This window comes from Oreochromis aureus, linkage group 4 (genome assembly GCF_013358895.1).
Source record: "Oreochromis aureus strain Israel breed Guangdong linkage group 4, ZZ_aureus, whole genome shotgun sequence".
NCBI lineage: Eukaryota > Metazoa > Chordata > Actinopteri > Cichliformes > Cichlidae > Oreochromis > Oreochromis aureus.
In genome coordinates, this window is record NC_052945.1 from 27,995,972 (window position 1) to 28,016,045 (window position 20,074).

Consider the following 20,074-nt stretch of genomic DNA (forward strand, 5'->3'; position numbering starts at 1 on the left):
TATCCATCTATCTTTTGTTCAACGTCTGGCTCTATTTTTTATGTATGTATGAGGTATTAACTCACTGAAAGAGGCATAACTCAATGTATGCGTTATTACGACTTTCTTAAGGTTCAGTAACTATAGATGTACTTTATATTCTTAAATACAATGGAGATTTGTGTAGGCTCCTGGAATAAGCCTAGCATGTCAGTGAAGGTCATACTACCGTGAAGCAGCCTTTTCTCTGTGTCATCCATAGGGGAAATGTGAAGCCCCTATAGCATCTGCAGAATGAGCGAGAGCCACTGCCCCACCAGGGCCCCTCACGCCGTCTGCCTTGCTCTCTGGTCGATTCAGCCTACAGCATAGCTCAGAAGCCTTCGTACCGAACACACTCTCTGGGGAGAGATTGTCAAGCTAATGACATAGCCAAATGCAACACCGCAAGAAAGTAGGCTAAACATTTGTAGTGCACACTGTTTGCTCTAACATGAGTCTTTATAATGTTCCATAAACTTATTATTCATATTAATGCAGTGCTGTTTTGGAGTAAAAAGGCTCTCTGGGTATTTCACACAGACAAGTGTCTGCTCAGTGTTTCATTTATCAGCATTCCCTCAGATCTGCTCTGCTCTGCGTCTATCACTGTCTTGCATGCCAGCTATGATGATGTAAGCTACCAAAAAGTGGGTAATGACAAGTCTTCCTGCACTGATAAAAGGCAGGCTAGATGATTTATAAAACCAGAAATGTACATGCTCCTTTTAATCTAAAAGACCTTAATGTTTTACACATCCTGTTTGTATCCACTTATGGTTCCATTGAGCCTTTATTTGATCATTGTGAGCAAACTTGAGAAACATCCACAAAAGACCTAATCATATGTTCTTTTAGTTCTTAGAGAACTCTTTGATATTAACCTCCACGTTTGTTTGTTTTATATCTTTAAATACAGACATACTCTGGCCTTTTCTGCGTGGTCATCAACCCCTACAAGAACCTGCCCATCTATTCAGAGAACATCATTGAGATGTACAGAGGGAAGAAGAGGCATGAGATGCCTCCGCACATTTATGCCATCTCTGAATCAGCATACCGCTGCATGCTTCAAGGTATGTTACACATCTGCTCTCTGGGAATGGACCTCTACCTCACATTTATAAAGTACTTTGCTGTGATTACTTGACAACTACAGTATATAAAAGTTTAATAAGCGAGATAAACACATTTACAGGGAACTTAAGTTATTGGTAAACAGGTATAATGGAAGCTGGGTTTGCCTGCATAGTGTTGGAGATTAGTGTGTGAATATAGTTGTGTAATGTATGTGGAAGGTCACAAGGTCAGTGAGGTGGTCTGTTATCACTGAAGGGGTCAAGTAGCAGATTAACTATGTGGCAGGTTTTCCAGGTATACGGCTGGGGTCATGCGGTTAATTGGTAATTGCAGGGTAATGCAAGGCTGTTCAACACAATCTTTATCCTTTAAACACCAGGCAAAGAGTTTTACATTAAAGTTTTAAGTTGCATTGTTCATTCTTAGCTTGTTCTCAGAAATATTGGCCAGAGGTCTGCTTATGTAATGTTTTTGGCTCTCTACGTAATTATTTCTCCAAACCATGAACTGATTTGCCTTTTAAACCACTGCAGCATTTTTTCCAAGCTGAAATGAAGACAGAAGTTTACTTTATAGTGGTGGCATTTTTAGGAGAGCCTTAGATTGGATGTCTCACATTAGGAGGGGGACATAAAATGGTATTTTCAGCCCCCAAGAGGTTGGTAGCTGAGAGCCATAGCATTTCAACTTTCTAACTCCAGCCTTGGTAATGCCAAAAGCCAAGGCTTGTTCCTCTGTCTCACTCTTATGATGAACCATCGTACCATCTGCAATACTGCAGAACCACATGCAGGTTTGAAAGGAAACAATGTGGTGCTTCAGCTTCCACTGAAATCACAGAACCACTGAGCCATAATCAAAGCACAGGGCACCAAGCAAAAATAGCGTAAGCTCCTGTATATGTTTGATATATGATGTAATGTAGTCCCAAAGAGTTGAGCTAAAAATCTCATCATAATTTATTTTCATAATTTCAGTATTGACATCATAGTACAGTTGTATCATTTAGTATGCAGCACCTAAGCACATTTAAGTCTGCACTATGTCTTTAAAAAGTTTAGATTTGTGGAGCCAAAACTTCTTACTTTGGATTTTCAGATACTGATTTAGTTTTTTATAGAAACACCGTAGTTCTGAGATCCTCTCCTTTTTGTTCACTTTGAAAAACACGATTGTTTTGGAAATTTAAGCCAGGTCAGCTAAAAGGTTTAGTATATCATTGCTTTGTTTCAACAGAAAGGGACAGTAGTCTCTTTCTGTGTTTCAGATGAGCGTAATGTGCTGTGAGTTGCGAGAGTGAAGCCCCTAAGCTCCTAATAACGTGTGTAGCGAGAGGCTCGCCTGGTAGACCTGATGCCCTGTGACAAAGGGATTTATAGCAAAAGTAAAGGAGATACAGAAAGACAAGGCAAACACAGAAGGAGGCAAAGTGAGAAAGCAGGTTTTAAAAATATCAATCTTCAGGCTGTCATTAACTGGAGCTGCAGCACAGATTGGTTTTCATCCTACAAATACACTGCATAGTTGGTTCATGTCTTGAGCTACAGCTGTTGCATACTTGAACTTACCGTGTAGCTGTAGCCCATCAAAATCCACCCAGCCTGCTAAAGGATAGACAGCAGGAAAAGGTTAATAGAGCATGCATTATTGGAAAAGAGTTGCACAACTTGTTTTGATGGTCTTTTATTGAAGCCCACACTAGTCTCCTGTTTGTAATTCTAAAAATGTCATCATGTGAGCATGATTACAATATAAAGACCCACAAGACACAAGGCCATGACCCAGTTTGAATACCAACTAATTGTTATTGAATTTCTGATGTAGAAGGACTGCTGTGATAAGCAGAACCTTTATTAGAGTTTATCAGTGTTTAGTCAGCTTTAGCCTGTCTGCTCTGAGCCATCGCAGTCACTGGAACAACAGTGTTCATGTCTCCCTGTTGTTTCTCTTGAGTCTTCTTTCACATCTGAGGGATTTGATTCTTTAAATAGCGTGTTTATTTGTACCTATTTCAGTTTTATGTGACAGTAAGAGGCCTTTCTTCACTAGTACTTGCTCAGGTTAAGTTAGCAAGGCTCGACTCAGTTTTTAGGGTTTTTCATTAGGTGATAATACCTGGTATCTGTTACTTGTTTTTTAGTACCTATTCGGCCAGGGCTCCAAGTGATCTGAGCTGATGTGGCTTCACTCAATGAGTGATGAGAGCGTCACCTCCACAAAATAAAATTAAAATTTAAAACCTGGCAACGAGGGAAATGACTACACAAAAAATCAATGCTGTGGTCCCTGAGTTTGACCTACATCCATAGACAAAGCAGAAGGTATACCATCACCATACCATGGCATTCGTGTCACATGCCACGTACAAATGACATCACGGGACTTTCGGCACGATCGCTATAAAAACACCACACGCAGTAGGTGGTGCTGGATTGTAATGGAAAACGTCTGAAGTCGAGTAGGTATGAGTGGAAAATGGCTATAACTGTCTGGTGGACCTGCTGCAGCTGTAAAGCTTCAGGGTTTGTGTGTCTGACTGATGTGCTGAAGGCTTCCTGTCATGGCCTCAGGCTGTTCTCTGGTCTCTGCTCTCAGCAACTCTCACCACTCCAGGGAAGTCATAACTGGCTAAAAGTCACATTCAGTTATTTAAAAAATAAGAAAATCGCCCAAGTTTAGACCATGTGAAGAGGCCCAACCAGTATATTGAGAGATATATCTGCTTGTAGAGGTACATTTGTTTCAACAGAAACATGTCTTTTAATGGATCAAAGTACTTACACATACTAAATAAACTAAATCAAATCAGAAGTACTTCCAAATGGGTCTTTAACTAACTTCCTCTGAGTCAAGTTGTGAATTCTCTGCCAGCTTTACCACATGGTTGTTGCTGAAACATTTCAGGCCTAAATTGACCTTGGATCTGATTTTTAAAGTTTGGTTTTGGAACTTTTAAGGTGGCTCGTGTAGAGTTAGATCCCAAAGTTCTGGGAAACCAAATTGATATAACATGAGGTTAATGTTGCACCTTAATTATATAGGTCCTGTCTTTGTATATTTTCTTCAATGTGGTTTTCAAACTTCAAATACACACACACACACACACACACACACACACACACACACACACACACACACACACTCTTACCGGCCTATTGTGCCTTCAGAATGTGTTTGTCTCGATATAGGACACCTCTCTGGTGCCATCATTCTTCTCTCTGACCCCCTTTCTCTCTGTTCATTCTTTCGGACCCCTCACAACAGGCAGGACAAACCAGGCAGTGGAATGAGGTCATCGCTGCTCCAGCTCTCCATACCTCACTGTGTTAAATTATATGAGCTGAGTCACTGTCAAGTTCTCATAGTTGTCCAAGCAGCCTGTTGCCCACTGCTGGGCTCCTGTGAGCAGAGGTAGATCACCGTGGATACCGATGTTGTATCTGTATATGCAACTAAAATAACCTACCCCTGGGATCTTGAATAGAGGTGTCACTCTGAGTGGCACTATTTAGCTGTCTGCTTCTGTATGAATCTACTTCAGCCTGTTTAATATTTCTGCAGTCTTGTTCAGGATGTCTTTTGTAGCTCCATCTCAAACTATTTGGGATCTCCTACTGATTTCTTTCTCCTCTCAGCAAGTAGAGCAGCTGGCCTCTCTTATTTCTACCCCTTTACTGTTTCACTTACTAGTTTGTTCAGTCCCTTTCTTCCTTTCAACCAGAATGTTTTGGCTCTGAAGACACTGAAGAGGAAAAATTCCCCAAGTCCTTGAAAGCATTTTGGTCGCCTTTCACTTAACGTGAAAAATACAAACCGCAGCTCTGCTGGAAACTCTGTGGCAGCGCACTTTTCTTTGTTCCTTCTGTCTCAGGCTTTGATTAGGAAACACAAGAGAACAAGTGTGGGGAATGTCCACATTTTCATCCCTTCTCCGTGTCAGGATGTAGCCAGGGTTACCATGGTTAGACCTCTGTTTAATTGACAACACCCTGTCTCGGTTTTCTCTTATTTCACCTCTCAACTGCTCAGGCCACAAGGCTCAGTTCATGACAGATTTGTCTGTAAATATTGCAAGTATGCATTTGTGTTTTGTGTTCGGCAGTTTTCATGCATATTTTTTATCCTTTTATGAGTTAGTTGTCTGTTTCTTACTGCTGCTTCACTCTATGAGAAGAGCGCGCCTCACACTCAGGTTGGAACTGTATAATACAGTCGTGTTACTGCCACTCGACTCACTTACAGGGCTGGTAAGTGAATGCCACAGATAGAGTCACTAGGGATGCAACGATACCAATTTTTTCAAACCGATCCGATACCGATACTTGGATCTGAGTACTTGCCGATACCGAGTACAAAACCGATACTTCTACCACACACGTTAAACTTAACCAGTAGTAAAGAAAGCGACCCCAGACAACTCTTTAACACAAACGAAGCGTTTACTGAGCGTAAGGGCAGAGACAAATACTGTACAACACATCCCTTTTTAAACTCAAATGATATTCCAATTCCTTAACCAAATGAAATACACTGTATAAATGACATAATTCCCTTTGAAATTATATTAAACAACCCAACTTATGTTATCACCTTTTGGTAAGTGACTCACTAATATACACTCCAAAACACGTTATATAACTCCACTAAACATACAATATTCACACATGGGCCCCACACACACTCACATTCACACTTGTTGCAGGCCTGTTTGTTGCTCACGCCGGACGATGGAGTTAAATCCTCTTCTCCCCAGTAAGAGCACAAAAGTCTGACTTACAGTTCAGCTGATCGGTAGGTCGCCGTGCACCAGTCCCACACTAAATCCACTCCCTGCGGACCCGATGCTGTCTCTGCTACAGCGCGTTAGCGAAGTCACTGTCCAGCTCTCCGACAGTCCATAGCGGCTGCCTCCTTGGCGAAGCCAAGCAGTCCGGGCTAGCCTTTAGCCTCGGCGGTCGTAGCTGGAAACACAGTTTTCCACGGTGGTGCGACCGTTGAAACAAAAAGTCACTTCACCCACACTCTGTTGTGAAGCTCTCACACGGTCAGCTTTCTAGTCACACACTCTTTTGTGCTGGTTAACCTCAGTAAAACTAGCCGAGTCTCTCACTTTGGTTCAGCTAACCTCGTGCATCTCCCCATGCAAGGTCCCGTTTTATGCTACCTTCACAGGCCTCCAGAAAATTAGAACTCTGAAAAATATTTTAACTCCCTTCAGAGTTACATACCATAAAATAATACTTTTATGATTAACATAACAGTTTGATTGCTCTAATTACCTGTATTTACCTTGCGACATATTACAGGGCAAATTATATTCAGGGTAGAGTTACATCACATAACATCAACTGTGAACACCTTATGTTACCGTGGCGTTTAAGTCCATGGGAATTATGAGTATCCACTCCCAAATTCCCATCCGGGCTACATTAGTATCGGTTCATGGTATCGGTTAACTTTTACGAGTACGAGTACGCACACATTTTACAGTATCGGCCCCGATACCCGATACCAGTATCGGTATCGGTGCATCCCTAAGAGTCACATATACTGACTGCACTTCATAGGAGTAGTTTGCTTGTCAAAAAATAGCAAAAAGAGCAATATGAGTGCATCCATTTATGAGTCTTTCTTTTTTCTGTATGCAACACAGCCTGGTTTTCAGCCCCACATCAACAAATTTGAAAAGCAGATTTTACAGTGAGATTTCTTTTACAGTGAGATTATTTTTATGCTGATCTCCATCACATGGTAGAGATCCAGCACATCTGAGAACACAGATGGCACTGTAGACACAACCTGTTTAGAAATAACTTAAAAAAGAAAAGCAAACCAACTGTCTCCTACTGTAAAGATAGTTTCTTTGCTTAGGTATTGTAGATCTCATTCCATATTTATTCTGTATACTCATCCTGATGTCAGTGTGATCAGCATCTGTCAGTATAAGGAAAATCTACTGTTAATGTCAGGTATAAATACACACACAACCCATTGTGATTTGAATGGGAGGTGAGCCTTTATAGATTGAATGCAACCTCAGAAATTAAAGTAATGCAATCACAAAACTTTTTCTTAAACATGAGAACTACAAGTCCCTCACTAAAGAATGCAGTGCATTTCCCTTGGTATAGGTTATTTCATCCAAATTTTAAATATTTTAAATATTAAAACCAGGTGACAAAGAGTCAGATGGACTGGAAATGTCTCCATCACAATGTTGTTTAGATAACTGGGGGAGGAAGAGGAGACATATTTAGCTTTTTTCACTATTGGTTGCTGACATCCTCCTATTTTCAGTTCATAGCTATTATACTTATACTTTACTTATATCATATCTGTCAATTAAAACTGCACATAAATGTTCTTAATTAAATATGCCATTTAGGTGCATTACCCTTTATTTAACCTTTTTAGGAGGAATTTTGCCTTTACTTGATGAGGCACAGCTGCAGCTGTATTGGTTTTAAGCTCTGTAAGACAAACTGTGGGACATCTAAATATAGCTGCACTGCGATGTATACACATGCACTGCAGCCCTGAACTTGCCTAGTCATTTCCCAGCAGAGGTGCAAGTGAGATCACAAATGTCTGAAGTCATAGTAGACATTAATTAGGTTTTTAATCTGCCATCTTCCCTGTACAGTACATCTGTGTGATGTTATATTGCACTGATTTGTGCTGATGTTACAACAACGCTGGAAAAAGTCTAATCAGTTTGTCCAATTAATGAGAACACAGAGGATGAGAACCATCTCCTGCTGTGTGAGGAGATTTTTTGATAATGTCTTAACCTTATCGCCCCAGTGTGTTTTACTTGTTGTTTTGAAATGTGTATCCAAAGCACATGTAGTGTTGTTAAAAACAGGTCTGCAGATATTGGAAAAAGTGCTGTCGTGGTATATGTTTAGTTTCTCTTCCTCCCCAGAGTTACAGATACACCTATATATGAAATATCTCTCCAGCAAAGCAGAGAAGGAAGATTCAGAGGTAACAAAACAGTCACAGAAGTGGAAAATGTCTTGGAACACAGAGATGTGAAGGAGGTGGGCTGTGCTGAAAGAGTTAGGGGGGGGGGGGGAATAGAGACTTTAATTTTGAAGGGGATACTTGGAAAGGGTTGCGCAAGAATAAAAGATGGCAGAGCCCAACAGACACGATCAGCAGGATGGGTAGCAAAGTTTAAGGAGGAATAACTACGAGGGAAGAGGAAAGACGGCAAAGATTGAAAAGGAGACAGTGATGGAGATGGGCAAAAAGGAAGAAGGGGCAGAAGCGACAGAGTTTATGGGGGAAATGGAGTAGAGGGTACAGGGGAAAGGCAGAGGGGGTGGCTAGCATTGTGCCTCACAATGGGGGCTTTGTGCAGTCTGAAGGGGGCTGGGACCAGGGCCCTGTGTGTGTGGGTGCAGGCAGGGAGGCCTGGAGTACAGAGTTCTTCCCTGGGAAATGGGGCCACTTGTTGGGGCAGTGAGGGCTCGAGTGGCGGGCTGGTGAGGGGCACACCCAAGATCTGACTGACAAGACAGGTGTGTGTGTGTGTGTGTGTGTGTGTGTGTGTGTGTGTGTGTGTGTGTGTGTGTGTGTGTGTGTGTGTGTGGTTGAGGGGGGGGGGGGGTACAGACAGTCTAAATGAATGTCTGTACTCTGAACATACTGAAGCTATAACTTCCAGGGAAAGGGTGAAGCTTGTTCAAACAGCATACTTGGATGAGTGTACTGCAAATATACTCCGACTCATACATGCACACACACACAAATATATGTGAGGGGATGAGTCTATAATGACAGGCAGCTGTGGAGTTCGTGGAGGATAAAATCATTTTTCTGTTTGGGGGTCATACATCATTTCTGATTTATGGTTACAGTCCTCTCCATGTGTAAACACTTAGACTTTTCTCCTACCTAACCTGGACAGGAACAAGGTCCGGAGAGCTGTTCTCTGTCAGTCATCTTTGTGTCCTTGGTATCCGACATGGCTTCTTTTTTTTAACTACAAGTTAATGGACTTCAGAGTGTTGGTAGAAATGTAAAAATTCCTTAACTGTGTATGTTAAGAAGAATAAATGTATTATTTCTGCTTAGTTCACTGATTTGACTTTATCACACTGATTTAGAATAGAATAGCCCTTTATTGTCATTGTACATGTTCAGTGAAATTGTGGATTGTGTTTTATTGCCCAATGCCATAGTGTCACTTTTCTAAAAGGATATTTTTTTGAGCTTTTTAGCCTTTATTTGGCAGGAATGTAGATGCATCATATGCCTGAGTAAATGGATCCCTACTTAAAATGGTTCAAATATTTTTTATTACAGTTTTGTGGATTTCCTTTTGGGGATACCAAAACCTCTTGGGTTTGATAATCTTTTCCTAAACCTAACCAAATAGATTTGCTGACTAAACATAACCAAAGAGCATCTGGAAAACATTGACACAATTACTACCTCGGTCTGGGTGAAAGTCCTGTTTTTGGCCTACCTAGGCATCTCTAGTTTTTATAGCTCTGTATTTATTTCAAGCCCCAAATGTATAACTATCTACGTGAGATAGGCATTAGCCTACTATGTGTAGCTAACACTCTCAGCCCGAACACGGTGCCAATGTTTGAAAAGAGTGGTGAGGTGATGATTTAAGGTGGAGTCACTGTCATATATTCCCCTCGTTCTTCGATAGTGTTGTCATCAGAGAAGCATAGCGCTGATGCCAGAAGCCTCAGCAGTACAGATACGATTACCTGCCGTCACTGCTCTCTCTCTGACATAAACTCATAACCCTCTGAAGGCAAGAGAGAAAAGCAGCTGACTGCTCCATCCGCTCTGTCACTGGGTTTAATGAGCAACTGATTACATGTGCATATTTACTGATCTGTAAAGTAAATATGTGCACAGCAGTGTAGCTACAGTACAAGGCTGCAAATCACTTTTTCCATTTTTGAGTTAGCATTTACTCTCATAATTTCTGTTTTGAGAATTTACTCCACTTCTACTTGTTGCTGTTGCACAACATTAAGTTTGACTTATATTAGTTACACCCACTAGATTTTTGCTTAACCTTGTTACATTTTCAGATTTATTGTATTTTTTAAACATGTTCTTTCACTCGTTTTATCAGAGTCACTCATCATCACACTGATACATTTTCCTCCCTATGACTGAATCCCTGCTCCCCCTGTGTGTCTGGAATTCCTGTGGGGCTGCAGAGCTTAGCGCTGTGATATCAGAGGTACCAGCATAAACACACACGCAAACACGTGAAAACCGCCTTGTCCTGTTGGATTATGGCAGGCCTAGCCATCACAAAGAACCACTGTGGACCAAACAAGCCCCCCCGACGGCTGCCATCTGCAATCGATTACATTGCCAAATACTTTCTGCCATATCTTCCACAACTGCATTCTCTCCCCTTTCATTTGGTGTAAAGGCAACACCCAACAGGACGAGGCTAATTTTATGCTCACTGTAGGCAAACTGTTATGCAGCACTTAAGCTCTGTTGGGGAAAACAAACCTGTGTGTATGTCACATCTATAGTTATGCAGCTCAGTGCGTCTAGCGTCTTGCAAATTTGTCTTGCATTAAAGGGATAATCTGGATAGTATTTTGAGGGATTTTTGACAGTGGGTAGCCATGATGATGATGAGGGTGTTGTCCCTGATGCTACACAGAAGAAGAAGAAAGGTTTAAAACATATTAGTTATTTTATATTATGTTCCCTACTATGCAATAGAGGTTTTAATAGTAAACAGGCAGGTTGGTCCACTAAAAAAAACATTACCTTTGGACTTCAGAGAAATCGCAGGTTTCTCATTTGTACTCTGCACTAGAACAGCAATAATCTTGTTTTAGTGAATGTATGATGATCTAAATAGTGACTGAGCATATCAGAAGAGGAGACTGAACCCCACCCTCATTTGCTATTGTTGGAAATGGGAACATGACTGTGTGTTTCTGCTATTTGACAGCGCTAGTACTTTGTCTGGTATGGCCACTGTGTTCACTGAACCAAAAAAGTAGATTAAGTCTCAGCATTGCTATGTCTCTCTACTCCATGTAGTATCCCATGTGTATGGATGTAGTGTTAATGTGTTGTGTTTTCTTTTGTCAACCCACTTGGACCATTTTTTCCAAAATGGAATTTTCAGGCAATGTTTGAATATGAATATCTCCAAAAGCATGAAATTTTCACTGGCCTTTCTTACCGTCAAAATGAGTCAGGATATAAATCTCAAGTATTGGCTACTTAAAGTATGGAATACAAATTTAAGCAGTTCAACAAAGTATCATATTTGACCACACATTCATTAAAAAAATTATTTAAGTATAAATAAATTTAAAGTATAAATAAAAATGAAATGAAATGAATGACAAACAAACTGATTTTCTCAGTTATAGTTAAAGATCTTTTAGATTTTTATTCCAATTAAGCTATCTACTGTTGTTTTAGTTTTTAGCCAGTACTGAAACATTTTTTGATGTATTTTTCCCAAATTACAGATTCTGATTCATTTTGTAAATTGGAGATGGTCGAGCAGAAGGCCCGTGTTGATTTGAGATGGAACGGCTCATATGTTAAACTGACCAGACTCATGAAAATAGCATGTTTACTCATTTCTCTTGTCATAGTCATAGGGGCGATCGTGGCTCAAGAGTTGGGAGTTCGCCTTGTAATCGGAAGGTTGCCGGTTCGATCCCCGGCTTGGACCGTCTCAGTCGTTGTGTCCTTGGGCAAGACACTTCACCCGTTGCCTACTGGTGGTGGTCAGAGGGCCCGGTGGCGTCAGTGTCTGGCAGCCTCGCCTCTGTCAGTGCGCCCCAGGGTGGCTGTGGCTACAACGTAGCTTGCCATCACCAGTGTGTGAATGTGTGTATGAATGGGTGGATGACTGGATATGTAAAGCGCTTTGGGGTCCTCAGGGACTAGTAAAGCGCTATATAAATACAGGCCATTTACCATAGTAACTGAACAAGGGATAATTTTGAAAATAATTTATCCTTTTCAAATTTGTGAAAGTCTAATGTTTTATGTATTATTATGGCCCTACAACCTTAAGCCTGGTTGAGAGGTGACTAGTTTTGGTTAAGTGAAACTTTATTATCCTAACAGGTTGGTACTTAGCACTCCACCCACTAAACTTAACATGGCCCGTCCTGTTTCCAAAACCATCATGGCACCAGCCAAAATACCAAAGCAGAGGCTTCAGCATGCAGACTCCATTCACCAATGGGCAGGTAATTGATGTTTCATAGACATACTATGCCCCAAAAAATTGATTCTGAAGAAGTCAGTTGGATGAGTTTCTCCCACTGAAAAGTCTACATCCAGATGAACAGGATCAACTTTTTGGGATTTACTTACCTGAATGATTGAGCATGCATCAACACATACTATGGTTGCAATCATTCTCCAAAACATATTTAGGTGAATTCATGTAAGCACAGGATTAGCTGTGTCCATGGATGCTGAGATGCAGTGCTTCATTTCAACTCAATTTGGTTAAAGGTTCAATTTACAGATGTGTTCATCCTGTTTATGTTTCGATACCATTACAAAAGGATGTTGATCTGTAAACTGCTGTTCCTCATTCGTCATGGTCTGCTTGGACAGCGCTGTTATTTATTTAATAATCTGAATGGTTACTCTTCAAAGCTGATGCCAAATTTAGATCATACACGATAGAAGATCATCAGATCGCCCACAGATGTGCTCCACACCACTCCAGCACCTCTTCATGAGAAACATGTGGGAACTGGGTGTAAACTCCTTTCTCTCTCACATTCTCTCTATCTCTCTGTCTATCTCGATACCCCTCATTTTCTCTTCTAGACTCATTTCACCCCTGCATCTGAAGCATTTGAAAAATGTGCTTTGTGGGACTCAACATAGGAAAGACTCCAAAAGCCTACTCTCTGTGGAGTACAGCTCAGACAGAATAACACAGGCTCTACATGTCGAACCCAAGCCGACGGGACGTGGGGCTGAGAATATTAATCTGACATGCAGAAATCTCTACATTCCAGTCATATGCAATAGTTTCTCAGACTTCCTCTAACCATTTTTTCACAGACAGCCATGCAGTGTTACAAATGTTTTTGGGGTTAAGGTTTTCTTGGCTCTTAGTGTGAGCGCATACTGATACTGTCTGTCGATACAGTCTAAAATGCTTTAGATATATCAGTCTTAATATGCCTGCTAGGTAATCTAATAAATAATAATAGTGTATATTTTATAGGTTGATATATTGGTGCAGTGGTTAGCCTTACAGCAAGAAGATCCTCGGTTTGAATCTGCTGCTCGGAGCCTTTCGTTGTGGAGTTCTCCGACTTCCTCCCACAGTCATAAGGCATGGATGTTAGGTGAACTGGCAGTTCTAAATTGGCAGCAGGTGTGAATGTGAGTGTGTCTCTGTTAGATAGACTGGTGAATAATACAAGGTGTACCCTGCCTCCTGCCACATGACAGCTGGGATAGGCTCCAGTAACCTGGAACTGGATAAGCTGAGGTGGACGGATAGATTTTATATTGCCATGAAAAAGGCTTTCTATGAGATTAGCTTAAGTGGGTATTATTCCCAAGAATCTTGTTTACAAAGGGATGTAGAATTTCAGAAGTCCTTCCTTTTCCAGTAGTGTGTTTGAAAAGCGGTATAATTGTTAGCTGCAGCTCTGTCTCATCTTAAACCTGTGGCTGTTGTGAAAATCCAAATTCCCCCTTTCATGCCAAAGACAGTTAAAACACTTCTTATCAGCCGGTATCCCAGAGTAGTTAAGCCACATGCCACACAAACGTAGTTACATACTCCACTCTTTCCCTTTGTGTCCTTACGCTCTTTACTATATGTCTGTCTAATAAGGGAAAAATGCCAAAGGTAATGGAAGAAAGGGTCAGATTTAGCATTTTATAAAAAATAAACATAGATCTTTGTGGTTTAAAATGTATGTGAGAAAGAAAGATATGGAGAGAGAGAGAGAGGAAAGCCTAACATGCTCCAGAAAAGGAAGCTGAAGGTGTAAATGATGATAAAAACACCTCCTCTGCCACTGCCAGGTGGTCCCTCACACACTGGTGTTATTTCCAAGAGGGTGGAGACAATCTATTTCTGTCTGTGATCTCAGCTGCCAACTGTCATCACTATCCCACGAGTGACACAGAAACATCCTTAGGATTTCGTTTGCAAGCGAGTCAGTATTTAAAGCTGGAAAGCTCCCGTTTCAGTACTGTTTTTCTTTCTGTCTGCCTGCTATCTCAGTTTCCTCCTCTTCATTCTGCTATCTGGTCGCGTCTCACCACACCCTCCTCTTTCTTACTACTCTCTTCCCTCTCATGGGAAGTATTCGCTTATGCCAGATGCACAGGGGAATGTCCTGTGACTGTCAATGGGATCTAGTATAGTCTCCACCCCTTTGTTCATTTGTTGATGGTGTGAAAATGATGCGTCTCACTGGCACATTTTAAATTGTTTTTCCTGGCATGGAGAAGGGTTTTATTATTATGTTTGGTTGATGATGGAGCACATCAGTTTCTGAGTAGGAAAGCAGGCCTCATTTCCCTTTAATGCCACCTCTGTTGCACCACCAGCCTGCTAAAAACAACGCCTGTTCCACACCCAAGAGGCCCCAGTGCTGGAATCAAGGGAAACCAGGAGCAATCAAATTCCAGGACACACACACACACACAAACTCACACTGACTGGTACTTGCAAAGGGCCTGGCATCTCGGTGGGGCTTTCTGCCCTTCTGTTCTTGTGAATGCCTAACTGGCAGCTGATTCAACAGCATTACATTGAGAAATGCACTTGAGCTGTTTAGTCACTCAGCAGTTACAAATGGCCATATGGAAAGAAACGAACACGGCAGTAGCTCAAATATAAACTGGAATGTCTTTAAATGTTGCACTTTTTGTCCTTAGCTGAGAGTCATAAAGCTTTTCAGTGCCTGTTAACAATTTGGTTTTATGCCAAATAGTAACAGAGCTCACAATTTTACTACATCAGTGTCTTAACATCGTTAGTGGGATGTTGTTAAACCACCATCCATTTACTGCAGCTTACTCTGCTCTATACCCATCCAGTAAACAATACTGTCAATAAACACTCAACAGACATTTTGTTAGGTATATCTTGCTTGTACTGCGTACTAGTACTACTTATTGTACTTATTGTACTGGGTACTAGTACTGCCTTATTTTCTTGTGAAATAGGAATATGTCAGAATTCAGAGGAATCATTCCTCTGAAATTTTGTTCCATGACATGGTAGCATCACAGTTGCTGCAGTTTTGTCAGTCATTTGAGTGCAGTGAACTCAGTCTTGTGTTTAACAAACCAGTTTGTTGTGCTTTGAGCTTGGTGACATGATGTGTTGTGTTATCCTGTTTGAAGCAGCCGTCACACGGATACACTGCATCAACCATGCCTTTATGACAATGTAGTCATAAAGGGATGAACATAGTAAGCAGCAATACTCGGATAGATTTGTGAGTCTAAACAATGCTCAGTTGATACTAAGGGGTTGAAAGTGTGCCAGGAAAATATCCCCAACACCATTATAGCTACCACCAGCCTAAACAGTTGATACAAGGCAGGATGGATTGACGCTTTCATGTTGTTGCCAAATTCTGACCCTACCATCTGAATGTTGCATCATACCAGGGAATGTTTTTCCAACCTTCTATAGTCCACTTTTGGTGAGCCTCTTGAATTATAGCCTCGGTTTCTTGTTATTAGCTGACAGGAGCAGCACCTAGTGTGGTCTTGCCTTCTTATCAATTCAAAGCAGTCTGGACATTCTCCTCTGACTTCTGGCAAAAACGAGGTGTTTTCTCTAGAAACCCTAGAAATGGTTGAGTGGAAAAATCTCAGTAGGTAGGTCAGCAGTTTCTCAAGTACTCAGGCCAGGCCATCCGGCTCCAACAACCACGCCACAGTCAAAGTCCCTTCACCATGCTGGATTTGAACTTTAACAAGATGTGTTAACCATATATTTATGCCTAAATACATTGAGTTGTTTGGTTGATTAGATATTTATATTAACAAGCAGTTGAACAGTTGTAACAGTAAAGTGAGAATTTAGTGAAGAAATTCTTATAATTCCTTGAAATCTTGAGGAAGTCGTGATTAAATCTTGTTTTTACTTCCTGTGTTCTTGTTCTGTGCTCTAAAGTTTTGCACAAACATATGCACAAAGGTGAGGTGAAAACTTCTGCGCTAAACATTCAAATCAATAATCATTAAAACATTAAATTTTACATTAAATGCTTGACATGTATACAGAAATAAAAGGAGTTAGGATAGAAATGACCTTATAATTTGAGATAAGCCAGAGTCTAAAGTGCCCCGAAAACTGTCCAGTTCTCCTTCACACAAACACACACTGTTGGTGCGTCTGTCTCTAGCTACTTTACAGCTAACATCTGTACATTTGGTTTATTGGTTGTCTTGGATCAATCCACACAGACTTCAAAAAGGTTCAGCGCTCTTTTTGGCTCAAAACGAACATTCACTTCACTTTCTGTCAGAACACACGTTTAGAGGGAATATGTGATAACGTAACCCTGATGATTTCATGTGTTTTCTTGGCTTGACTTTGTGGACTAGTGTGTTTTTTTTTCTTTCTTTTTTCTTCTTTACTCCATTCCACACCAGAGATTGTGTTAAGTGAGTGTTTTTACTTCCTTAACTGCCTTTTAGATAATATATAATGTCTAAATGTGTCTGTTTTATCAAAGTTGCTGTATGGGGATGTGGCACATTACATATTACTCTTCCTTAATCATCTACTTAACTGTGTTAAGTGTGCTTCTCATAATCGTTAGGAAGCTTCCAAGTGACAGTTACACACTGCAGGTACCCACAGACACTCCCCAGATCACACTGACTGTTTGCTACTTCCACTGTCTGGGAATGTGAATGAGTGCTCTCTCTCTCTCACACACACACACACACACACACACACACACACACACACACGCACACACACAGCCAGAGCCTTTCTTTTGTTTCAAGTAGCTCTGGATTCTCTCTCTGCTCCTTTATGAGTAATCAGAGCTCCATTTTTATATTGCCTTCATATCTGTTGTGAGCATGTGCAAGTGTGCATGAGTAATCCCCACAACATATAACAGTTTATGAGAGAGCAGCTCACTGGCCGTCACTCAGGATTTCTAATCTGTGTGAAGTGGTTGCCATGGTGCTATGATTTTCACTGTGTGCAGTTGCGTTTTACGACTTCTTTTATGAAGCAAATTGTGGGAGCTTGCGCTTCAGGGTGGAAAAAATGTGTTACATCCAGTTGCAAAGACCCCCTGTTTTAATACTCTTTCCGTTGCTTTTTATTCGTAATCAGAAAGTTGTGATTTGTGTCAAAATGCGTGTGAAAGCATTGAGTGCAAAGACATGCCAACTTTTCCTGTTTTGTCAACGTGATGACCGCAAGTATTGGATTATTGAAAATGACCACAAGTGTGCAGTGTTTGATAGCTGTCTGATTCATGTGCATAAACTTAAAACATCAGCTTGCAGCAGTTGTAAGCACATTATGTTGATTTAGACTTGAGCTGCATTGGACTGAAGCCACAATGCTGAGGACCATTGACAATAAATGGGCACAATTATGATTCTTGCACTAAGAATGTTTTTGTACACTAAGGTCTGGTTTCAGCTTGGGATGTGGAGTGTTATTGGTGGCTGTGGTGAGAAGATTGGAGTTTAAATGAGAAATTTTCTTCTACCCTCGGAGTATTGCTCATGGCTGCCCAGTATTTTAAGAAAACCCATTTCACTCACAGCTTTAAATGAAAGTCTCATTGTTTATCTTTTCATTCTAACTACAAGTCATCATTTTAGGTGATGACTGCAAGGGTTTTTTTTAAGGTTATATAATGTTTTATGTGTTCCAGGCAGTGCTGTCATGGAGCTTTGAGAACAAAAGATGGACCATATTTGACTCTTAATCTTTGGGCCTCCTTTTAACCAAAGTAACGTGGGGTCAAAAAAATATTTCACAGTTTAAAAACTGAACTGAAAACTTGATCCAGGAGAGGAGCGCTAAGGCTGCATAAGGTTAAATAAGGTTGATAATAGGGGGGTTATGATAATGACTGAGGCTTTTGTGGAGACGGCGGGAAAAGGGGGGCAAAGCTTTGGAATGTGTGGAATGAGGGTTTGTTTAATCCTCATGGGGGATAAATTATTAGCAGCAAAGGGAAACCCTGCTGTGCAAGACAGGAACGTTAAGCGACATTCATGCATACAAGTGCCAGCATTGTACGTCCTCAATTTGCACTGTGGACATATTTAAATTGACTGGAGTGCAAAATAGTCTAAGAAATCTTTCATTGTATGCGTGAAAACAACAAATACATTTTTTATAGTGCGGTCAGGTATTTGTTTTTCTAGCTTTCTTCTTTCTACCTTGGTATTGAAGCGTTCCACCTCTCAGTAAACTACCATACGTCATTGTAGTGATACTGATTAAAATCTGCTTTTTTTGACTCGTTATTTACCTTGACTGAATGAACAGCCTATTTTATTTCCGACTCACATTAACATCAACTAATGACCTTTGAGTTGTGGTGGAGGAAATAACTAAAGCAACTAAAGCTAAGTTGATGAGGTGTTTAAACGAAAAACATCTGTTACTGTGAAAAAGTGATTTTGTCTCCAGCAAGTTCCCCCTCTTTTGTGGTGTGAGTAATCTGGCTTTGCCGCATTCGTGGGGGGTAAAAGGGGAAATGAGAGCAACCGAGAGAAAATGAAGCACAAAGGGGGTGAAGATTTAGTGAGACAGTAATGAGCTACTGGAAAGGAAGCGCATGTTCAGTTTGACTGGTCCACCTACGCCTAGCCAGCATGGCATCCTGGGTAAATATGACCCTGCCGTTGGTTGCTGTGGTGATTTAGGAAGCAGGAGCTGCCAAGAAGGCCAAGGTGGCAGCAAAGGCAGGGTGAATGCACCCACTAATTCATTCAGATAGCACAGGTCACAGTAAACTGTTTCAAGTGATTTTTACAAAAGACCACAACAAAAATGTAACAAAAGTGCAGAAATTTCATTTACAGTAAAACAATGAACATACGTTATAACAAATAGACTACTGAAAAGTATGCACATAATCTTTCTAACAGTTTTCTACATGCAGTCTTAACACTCAGTGCAGCCCCAACTCACACAGGCCCTAGAGACCAGTCAGCGTATATCTGGCATCTACCAGTTGCTAGGTTACAAGGCATACTTCCTCACCTGGTTGGAGAATGGTTGCTGGCAGTCAGAAGGTGAAAATTGGTTGCAAAGCAGTATACAGTGCTTCAGTGGAAACCTCCTTGTGATTGCTTTGGTCATTGACACATTGTAGCCTGTAGTTTGCATGGAAAACACCAACTTGACTGCAGACTACTTTCTGAGCAGAAGTGAAACTGGGAAAACACAGAATGTTCAACTTCAAATTCACCTTTTGAAATGTGCTGGTTGCAGCATTGAGGCACATGTTTTACTTTAAAGAGGGACATTCTCCATTTGTAGTTTGATTCTGCACTAGAGGTGGATACACAATGGAAATATAGATAAAATTGTCAACACACCAGCCTTGCCACATGCAAGACTTTATCACTCGTTAGACTTCCAGGAGTCTAGGCACTTATCAGATTAGTTGGACAAGGTGAGCAGTTTAGTTTAGTTTATTAAGATCCCCATTAGCTGCAGCAGTCCAGCAGCTGTTGTTCCTGGGGTCACACATTTTTAGATTTTGACAGTGCGCCCTAAAACCTACACACATCCAAACAACAAAAACAGCTCCTTAAGATCAATCCAGGTTCATCTTAACAATTTCTAACTGTTATCAAAAATTCAGACCAAACAAATATTGTTTTAAAAGTTTTCTAAATCCAGTTTTGCTGGTTTCTTGAGAGGAAAACAGTGGCCTGTGGGAGATGGCTAATAAACAGAGCTGACACTAAAAGTGAATAATAATGGTGATACACATAAAAT

At 40.8% G+C, this 20,074-nt stretch overlaps 1 protein-coding gene across 4 annotated transcripts in view; it reads left to right on the forward strand.

Annotated features, from left to right (window-relative positions):
* LOC116327140 (myosin-10) overlaps window positions 1-20,074 on the forward strand; it is a 59,692-nt gene that overhangs the window by 7,901 nt on the left and 31,717 nt on the right. For all 4 annotated transcript variants that reach the window (XM_039610948.1, XM_039610950.1, XM_039610949.1 and 1 more), the window contains one exon: window positions 938-1,094. In XM_039610948.1, coding sequence (XP_039466882.1) covers window positions 938-1,094 — 157 coding nt within the window. The remainder of the gene's footprint in view (window positions 1-937; window positions 1,095-20,074) is intronic.